At 42.7% G+C, this 9,469-nt stretch overlaps 2 protein-coding genes across 2 annotated transcripts; both read right to left on the bottom strand.

Moving 5' to 3' along the window:
• Positions 1–544: 544 nt before the first annotated feature.
• On the bottom strand, positions 545–4,478 carry LOC122541507 (heat shock 70 kDa protein 1A-like). Its single transcript, XM_043678328.1, has 2 exons — positions 4,332–4,478; positions 545–3,232 (listed from the first exon to the last, which is right to left on the bottom strand). The coding sequence occupies exon 2, from the start codon at positions 2,492–2,494 to the stop codon at positions 584–586; it is 1,911 nt and encodes a 636-aa protein (XP_043534263.1). The 5' UTR covers positions 2,495–3,232; positions 4,332–4,478; the 3' UTR covers positions 545–583.
• A 4,254-nt stretch (positions 4,479–8,732) lies between these two features.
• Positions 8,733–9,468, bottom strand: LOC122541570 (heat shock 70 kDa protein-like; the record flags this gene model as incomplete). The annotated part of the gene is made up of 1 exon (XM_043678402.1): positions 8,733–9,468. A coding segment is annotated over one exon (429 nt), but the record flags the coding sequence as incomplete, so codon positions are not given.
• Between the last annotated feature and the right edge of the window lies 1 nt (position 9,469).

The following is a 9,469-nucleotide window of genomic DNA, read 5'->3' as shown; positions in this document are numbered from 1 at the left end:
GTTCTTGTAGTGCAGTGGTGAATGCCTCTGAGCCAGATTATCCAGGTTCAAGACTTCCATGGTGTCGAACATTAACATTTAATGTTGTTCTAAGACATGGCCAGTGCTGCTGCAGTGAACAACAGAGAACAGAGAACCCTGGTCAGTTGGAATGGCAAACTGTAACAATACCTTACCAAAAGTGAATGAGCATTCCAAGGCTAAAGTACAAGGTCAACGATGCCCTTTCAGGGCATGGTGCCCGAAATGAGAAATATATTCAAAACTAAACACCAGATTTAAGCACAAGATTTTATTAGTCTTTTACATAGATGTACTGATCAATGTACATAAATGGACAATCACATGTAACCAGAAAAGTAACTCAGCAATCCAGAGTAATCATATTAAAAAATCGCGAAGTTCACTTAAAGAAAATTCGTTATCATAAAGTCAACTGTGAACCATCAAAGCCAGTATCTGAGAGCAATATGTTACCTCTACAAATGGCAACTAAGTACTTTGATCATGTCAATGCTTTATAAAGTGGGCTGAGGAGGGGATTATGGTGGGACAGAGGAGAACTGAAAGTTTGGGTAAGAATTCAATCAACCTCCTCAATTGTTGGGCCACTGAAGGCATTTTCTTTGCCAGCTTGGTCACCAAAGCCAACAGGCACATCGCCCTGATATAACTTGGCAATAATGGGGTTGCAGATGTTCTCTAGCTTCTTCAGCTGATCTTCATACTCCTGCTTCTCTGCATCCTGGTGTGCCTCCAGCCAGGATATGGTTTGGTTACATGTTTCAATCACTTTCTTCTTATCTTCCTCACTAATCCTTCCACTTATTTTCTCTTCTTCTGCTGAATTCTTCATGTTGAATGCATATGACTCCAGGGAATTTTTAGCTGAGATTTTTTTGCGTTGCAGATCATCTTGGACTTTGTAACTTTCTGCTTCCTGTACCATCCTCTCAATCTCCTCCTTACTCAGCCTGCCCTTGTCATTGCTGATGGTAATCTTGTTCGATTTGCCAGTGCTCTTATCAACGGCAGAGACATTCAAAATGCCATTGGCATCAATATCAAAGGTGACCTCAATCTGTGGCACACCACGAGGGGCAGGAGCAATGCCACTCAACTCAAATTTACCCAGGAGATTGTTGTCCTTGGTCATGGCTCGCTCCCCTTCATACACCTGAATAAGGACACCAGGCTGGTTATCAGAGTAGGTGCTGAAGATCTGGGTCTGCTTGGTGGGAATGGTGGTGTTGCGCTTGATGAGTGCAGTCATGACACCTCCTGCTGTCTCGAGACCCAGAGACAGGGCAGCGACATCCAGGAGAAGTAGGTCCTGAACATTCTCAGACTTGTCCCCCATCAGAATAGCTGCTTGAACAGCTGCCCCATAGGCCACAGCCTCATCAGGATTGATGCTCTTGTTCAGCTCCTTGCCACTGAAGAAATCTTGCAGCAGTTTCTGGATCTTGGGGATGCGGGTGGAGCCCCCAACCAAGACAATGTCATGGATCTGTGACTTGTCCAACTTGGCATCTCTCAGAGCTTTCTCCACTGGTTCCAGAGTCCCTCTGAACAGGTCAGCATTCAGCTCCTCAAACCGAGCCCTGGTGATGGAGGTGTAGAAGTCAATGCCTTCGAACAGACAGTCAATCTCAATACTGGCTTGTGTGCTGGAAGACAGGGTTCTCTTGGCTCTTTCACAGGCTGTCCTCAGCCTCCTGACTGCCCTCTTGTTCTGACTGATGTCCTTCTTGTATTTCCGCTTGAACTCTTCAATGAAGTGATTGACCATGCGGTTATCAAAGTCCTCTCCTCCCAAGTGGGTGTCACCTGCTGTTGATTTCACTTCAAAGATACCATCGTCGATGGAAAGAATAGACACATCGAAGGTGCCACCTCCCAGGTCAAAGATGAGAACGTTGTGTTCTCCTCTGCCCTTCTTCTCCAGACCGTAGGCAATGGCAGCTGCCGTTGGCTCATTGATGACACGGAGGACATTGAGACCAGCGATCACACCAGCATCTTTGGTTGCCTGGCGCTGGGAGTCATTGAAGTAAGCAGGCACCGTGATAACAGCATTGGTGACAGGATGTCCCAGATAGGCCTCTGCTGTCTCTTTCATCTTGGTCAGCACCATGGAAGAGATTTCCTCAGGGTAAAAGGTCCTATTAACACCTTTGTATTCGACCTTGACCTTGGGTTTCCCTCCATCATTCACCACCTGGAAGGGCCAGTGCTTCATGTCAGACTGGACAACTGAGTCATTGAACCTCCTCCCGATGAGCCTCTTGGCATCGAAGATGGTATTCTGGGGGTTCAGAGCCACCTGGTTCTTGGCAGCATCTCCAATGAGTCTCTCGGTGTCATTGAAGGCCACGTAGCTGGGGGTGGTACGGTTGCCCTGGTCATTGGCGATGATCTCCACCTTGCCATGCTGGAAGACCCCAACGCAGGAGTAGGTGGTGCCCAGGTCAATACCAATGGCTGTGGGCATGATCTCCTAAATCGGGTTGGACCTGCGTGACAAACTGCACCAGATCTACTCAGCTCCTTCTGTCACCGTTGACATTGACCAGTTGCTTATTTCCGGAGAGGGGGCAGTGTTCTGGAATGTTCGTGTCGAACGCCCGGCAGTTGTAGCAACGTCCACATCTTGAGAACGCTGCGGCATGGCACGGGCCAATGGCCGAGCTCGCTACACCGTTGCCACAACTACTGGACAGTCGCATCATTCCAGTTCAGCGCGCGAAATTCCGAAGCCCATGCTCAACATCCGTGGGTGGGTGGGGCGTGTTTCTATTGTGCATTGACCTCGCGCTTCCACTTCACCATGCAGTATCTGGCTGTCGGCTTGCTCAATTGGTTGGACGGCTAGTTTCCGATGAAAGATGATGCTGGTGGCCTGGATATTAATTCTGGCACAGGCTGAGGTTACTTTGAAGGTCTCTTCTTCTTAACCACCTCCCCTGGCCTGAGGCGCGGCGAGGCTCAGATTAAACCACCATCAGTTTTTTCTTTCTGTCTCTAATTGCAGAATGGGACCATGGCAACTTTCAAATTCAATGAACGGTGCAGGTGCATTTTTCAAGTTTGATCCAAAAAAAAGTCGTCAGTCCTGATCCTCCATAAGTCCACAAGAAATAGGAACAGGAATAGGCCATTGTACCCCTTGAGCACAAGATCGTCGGTGGTCTGACATTCACGTCAATTTTTCTGTCTTTTTCCTGCAACCCTACATCAAAAGAAACAGTGTCTTTTAACAAGCATTTGTCTGGCCTAGTGTAGCCTTTAACGACTCACTGTGATACTTTGTTTTACAATATTCCGTGAAGCCTCTGTGAATATATTACTATTATGTTAAAGGTGCTTTATAAACATAAATTGTGGCAGAAATTATCAAAATATTTTCCAAATTTGTATGGATAATTTTTAAATGTCAGTGTACAAACATATGAAAATGGAGCAAAAATAAGCCACACTCCTCCCTACCTGCGAGTGTAGAAGCATATTCGGATTTTCTAAAGCACACTTGTATTTCATTTTAGTCATTCCGTGAAGCCTCTGTGAATATTAGTCATTCACAAATGTTTGAAGTGTACAAACTGAATGACTAAAATGAAATACAAGTGTGCTTTAGAAAATCCGAATATGCTTCTACACTCGCAGGTAGGGAGGAGTGTGGCTTATTTTTGCTCCATTTTCATATGTTTGTACACTGACATTTAAAAATTATCCATACAAATTTGAAAAATATTTTGATAATTTCTGCCACAATTTATGTTTATAAAGCACCTTTAACATAATAGTAATATATTCACAGAGGCTTCACGGAATATTGTAAATCGTTAAATCTCCCCTCAATGCCCATTACCTCAAGGGTAACAGCCCCAAATTATCCAGTCTAACCTTAAACTATAGTTAATCTTGTTGTCTCATCCCTGAAACAATTCTAGCCAACCTGCTCTGCACCGTCAAGGATCCTCACATTTTTCCTGAAAGGTTGATCAGAACTGGAACACAACCTTGTTCTTGTGGCTTGATTAAAACTTTGTGAATGTTCAGCATAAACTCTAAGATATTGAACTCAATGCCTCTATTTCTAAAACCAGAGATCCTATACTTTATTTGATATTTAAATATTCTGCAGCCTTCAAAGATCAATGTGCATGAGGCCCCAAGTCCCTCTGTCTGGAACTGTGTTCTGAAGTCTATATTGCCTCTCCTTATCTGTTCTGTAAAAGTGCATCATCTCACATCTGTGTTAAATTCCATCAGTCTACTGTCTCCTTGTTTACTTGCGTCTTGCTGCAGTTAATTGGTGTCATCCTTACCTCTGAATTTAGCATCGTTGCCAGATCTTGAAATTTTACAAGATGTTGGAGATGAAATGAATTATTGCAGTGTGTGACTTGCTCATAGCAGTCCAATTTTGACACGTAATCGCTGCACACAAACCTTGAGTTTTTGACTGTTTATTTGTGAGCTCACAGGGACAGACAAGTCAACCTAATGGTCACAAATTACTCCGACCAAATACAAAGAGTTGCATGGTTATATAGGTTACAATCATTTAACAATTAGCAATTAGCAAACTGTTAATTGATCCATAATGAGTAAGTGGGCAATCAGCCCAATGACTAGCCCTGTCATGTAGCTGTCTGGACAATACTGATTAGTAGTTGATAAGCAAATGTTAGTATAACAATAGATTCTTGTAAAAGAAGAACATTCCCACACTGGGAAAGAGTTGACTATCAGGTGCTAGTTCAGCTGCAAGGTCAGCCACTTCACTGAGCCTGGGAATGTACAAGCAGACACTAATATGAAAATTAAAATGGATTCCAGGCTTTAATGTGTGACAAAATGGCTGTTTGGGTTATAACAAATCTCCCACAATGTATTCCTATATCCATCTAACTGTCTAAAATACAGGGGGAGCACGGCCATCTCCCATCCTCTGTTCCACTTCCGAAGAAGGGTTACAAAAATGTGAAACTTCAGTTATGAGAACACACAGTATAAGGTGGGAGAAGTCCTGATGGCTTACTGAAATGACCTGAAATGTTCATCTGCTGTCTCTGCACAGATGCTATCAGACCTGCTGAATTTTTCCAGCAGTTTCTGTTTTTATTTCTGATTTCCAGGATCCAAAGTTCTTTACTTTTATTGTTGTTGTTGAAGATGATGTTCGGATTGTTTTCCTTGGAGACGAGGTAGCAGCTGAAAAATATGTTGCTAGAAAAGCGCAGCAGGTCAGGCAGGAGGTAGTAGAGGAGATTTGGTAGAGGTTTTCAAAATCATGAGCAGGCTAGACTGAGTGGAGGTAGAGAAGCTTTTTTTCCAGTTGAAAGAGAGAAAAAAAAATGAGAGAGTGTTTCTTTAAGGTGATGTGCAAATGAAACAAGTGTGCTATGAGGAAAAGAAAACCTTTCACACAACAAATATTTAGGGTGTGGAATGCACTGCCTGGAAATATGGTGGAGATAGGTTCAATTGAGACATTGAGAAGGGCATTGGATGATTATTTGGATGGAAATAGTATGCAGGGATATGGGGAAAAGGCAGAAAATTGGCATTGAATCAGTGCGGATATGATGGGCTAGTTGACTTCCTTCTGCACTGTTACAATTCTGTGATTCTAAACTGAGAAGTTCTGTGGTCATAATTGAGTTAATTGGAAACAGAGATCTATCTGCCACTGTAAGGTGACCCCAAGCCTCATCAAAGTAGAACTAATTGTCATAGTTTCCCAAGCAACATTCATCCAACCAGGAAAAAGAACTGAAGAGCTCCAATAGTCAGGGGGAGAAATAAATTTGTAAGGAGATCTCAGTTATCTGTACGAATGATAGGGTGGTTATGGTGGGGGATTTTAACTTTCCAAATATAGAATGGGACTGCCATACTGTTAAGGGCTTAAATGGAGAGGAATTTGTTTAGTGTGTACAACATTTTTTTTGATTCAATATGTGGATGTAACTACCAGAGAAGATGCAAAACTTGACCTACTCTTGAGAAATAAGTCAGGGCAAGTGACTGAGGTGTTGGGGGGAGGGGGGAGCACTTTGGGATCAGCGTCCAAAATTCTATTAGTTTTAAAATAGTGTTAGAAAAGGATACACCAGATCTAAAAATTGAAGTTCTAAATTGGAGGAAAAACAATTTTGACAGTATTAGGCAAGAACTTTCAAAAGTTCTTGCCTAATGTTTGGATGTTTGCAGGTAAGGGGACAGCTGGAGAATTGGTAGCCTTCAATAACAAGAGTACAGAGACAGTATATTTCTGTTATGGTGAATATCAAAGGTGCAGGGAATGCTGGATGACTGGAAAAAATTAGGTTTTTGTCAAGAAAAAGAAGGAACCATGGGTCAGGTATAGACAGCAGAAATCAAGTGAATCTCTGGAAGAGCATAAAGGCAGTGGGACTATACTTCAAGAGGGAAATCAGGAGTACAAAAAGGTGACATGAGGCAGCTTTGACAAATAGGGTAAAAAGGGAATTCAAAAGGAATTTCACAAATATGTTAAGGACAAAAGGATAACGAGGAAGAGAATAAGGCTGCATAAAGATCAGCAAGGCCACATATGTGTGATCCGCAGGAGTTGGGAGAGATAGTAAATGAGCATTTTGCATCAGTGTTTATTGTGGAGGAGGATATGGAAGATAGAGGACATGGAAAAAGAAAATGTTCATATTAAAGAGGAGGCACTGCTGGATCTGTTAAAACACATAAAGATGGTACATCTCTGGGACCTGATCAGGTGTACCCTAGAACTTTGTGGAATGCTCAGAAAGTGATTGTTGGGCCCCTTGCTGAGATATTTGTATCACCAATAGGTGGTGAGCAAGTTGTTGGATGGAATCCTGAGAAATAGGATTTACATATATTTGGAAAAGCAAAAACTGATTAGGGATAGTCAACATGTGTTTATGCGTGAGAAATTGTGACAGACTAACTTGTTGAGTTTTTTGAGGAAATAACAAAGAGAATTGATGAGAGCAGAGCTGTTGTTGTGACCTGTATGGACTTCAGTAAGGGGTTGAGCAAGGTTCCTCATGGTAGACTGGTCAGTAAGGATAGATCTCTGGAATACAGGAAGAACTAGCTATTTGGATACAAAACTAGTTTAAAAGTTGAAGACAGAGAATGGTGGTGGAGGGTTGCTTCTCAGACTGGAGGCCTGTGACCAGCAATGTGCCAATCCACTGATTATTGACATTTATATAAATGACTTGGATGTGATCATGGGGAGGTGATAGCCTAGTGGTATTACCGCTGGAGTGTTAAATTGCTGGACCTGGCTTCAAACCCCACCGTGGCAGACAGTGGAATGTGAATTCAATAAAAATCTGGAATTAAGAGTCTGATGATGACCATGAATCCATTGTCGATTGTTGGAAAACCCACCTGGATCACCATGTCCTTCAGGGAAGGAAGCTGCCATCCTTACCTGGTCTGGCCAACACGTGACTCCACATCCACAGCCATGTGATTGACTCTTAACTGCCCTCTGGGCAATTAGGGATGGGGAATTAATGCCGCCTAGCTAATCACACCCTCATTCCATGAAATAATAAAAAAAATGAATGCCAGAGGTATGGTTATTAAGTTTGGAGATGACACCAAAATTGATGGTGTAATGGACAGCGAAGGTTGTCAATAAAACAGGATTTTGATCAGATGGGCCAATGGGCTGAAGAGTGGTAAGTGGAGTTTACTTTAGATAAATGTGAGCTGTGGCATTTTAGAAAGGTAAATCAGGGCAGGACTTATACACTTCTTGACAAGATCCTGGGCAGCGTTGGTGAACAAAGAGACCTTGGAGTGCTGATTCATAGTTCCTTTAAAGTGGAGTCATAGGTAGATAGGATAGCAAAGAAGGCATTTGGTATGCTTGCCATTATTGCTCAATACATTGAGTAAGTGTGTTGGGAGGTCATGTTGCGGCTGTACCGGACTTGGTTACGCCACTTTTGGAATATTCTGTGCAATTCTGGTCTCCCTCCGAATTGGATGTTGTGAAACCCAAAAGGGTTCAGAAATTATTGACAAGAATGTTGCCAGGGTTGGAGAGTCTGAGCTATCAGGAGGGACTGAATACCCTGGGGCTGTTTCCACCAGAGCATTGGCAGCTGAGTTTATAAAATCATGAGGGGCATGGATAAGCTGAATAGTCAAGATCTTTCCCCAGAGTAGGGGAGTCTAAAACTAGAGGGCATAAATTTAAAGCCAGAGAGGAAAGATTTAAAACAAACCTGAAGAGTGATTTTTTTTTTTAAAACATGCAGTGTGTGCTAAGTATATGGAATGAGCTGCAAGAGGAGCTGGTACAATTACAGCATTTGAAAGGCATCTGGATGGGTAAGTGAATTGGAAGGGAGGAGAGGGATATGGGTCAAATGGGAATATACTTCTTTAAGATAGCTGGTCAGCACAGATGAATTTGACTGCAGGATCTGTTTCCATGCTGAACAGGTCGATGTCAGAGGCAAGTTATCTAGCTGCAGTTCCATACATACCTCGTCAATATAAGAAGGACTACTGGCAGCAAGCAAACAAAAGTATTACATTTTCAACCATCTAGGAAAAAAATATGACAAGTGATAATTTAAAGATTTTCGTAGTATTGCCAGGAAACAGCTTACCACTTCACCCCCGAATAGAATTCCTTGGGAACTGTTGTGTTATTAATCAGTGCAGCTTGATTCAACAGAAAAGGAGCACAAAAATGAATTTTAAAAGCAAGTTTATTGAAGGCATTCAGGTTTTGAAGTTCACTTAAAAAAAAAAACTCATATCCTCCAACAAGTTTCAATAAAAATCACAACAGCATAGATCAAAATACAATCAAATAAAGTGCTGAAGGAACCTGCATCATACAGACATGAAAAAAAAAGTTCCTTCCTTCCAACTGGAACCAAAGTCTCATGAGGTAAATATTGAATAACTCCACTGCATTATCCATAAGGAGCATAAGCAGTGCAACCATCCAGGCAACATTTAACACAAGTCACTGAAGCAAAGTTCCTTTGTCTTTTAATCCACCTCCTCCACTGTTGGTCCTGTGGAAGTGGCACATCCAGCCTGGGCTCTGCAAGAACCACCTGCTGCTGCTGCTCCTCCTTGGTACAGGTTGGCAATGATGGGACAGCACAGCTTTTCCAGTTCTTTCAGCTGGTACTCAAACTCCTCCTTGTCTGCCGTCTGGTTGTTCTCCAACCACAGGATTGCCTGGTTACATTGCTCAAGAATTTTCTTCCGGTCTCCCTCACTGATCTTAGTTTTCACATTCTCATCCTCCACTGTGCTCTTCATGTTGAAGGCGTAGGACTCCAAACTGTTCTTGGCTCCGATCCTTTCCCGCTGGGCTTCATCCTCATTCTTGTACTTTTCCGCATCCTGCACCATCCTCTCAATCTCCTCCTTACTCAGCCTGCCCTTGTCATTGCTGATGGTGATCTTGTTC

This window comes from Chiloscyllium plagiosum, chromosome 37 (assembly GCF_004010195.1).
Source record: "Chiloscyllium plagiosum isolate BGI_BamShark_2017 chromosome 37, ASM401019v2, whole genome shotgun sequence".
NCBI classification, from domain to species: Eukaryota; Metazoa; Chordata; class Chondrichthyes; order Orectolobiformes; family Hemiscylliidae; genus Chiloscyllium; species Chiloscyllium plagiosum.
This window is presented reverse-complemented; position numbering and strand designations above follow the sequence as displayed.

Excerpts from the sequence above, each read along its gene's own strand:
- LOC122541507 (XM_043678328.1), bottom strand. The coding sequence starts at position 2,494 with ATGCCCACAGCCATTGGTATTGACCTGGGCACCACCTACTCCTGCGTT.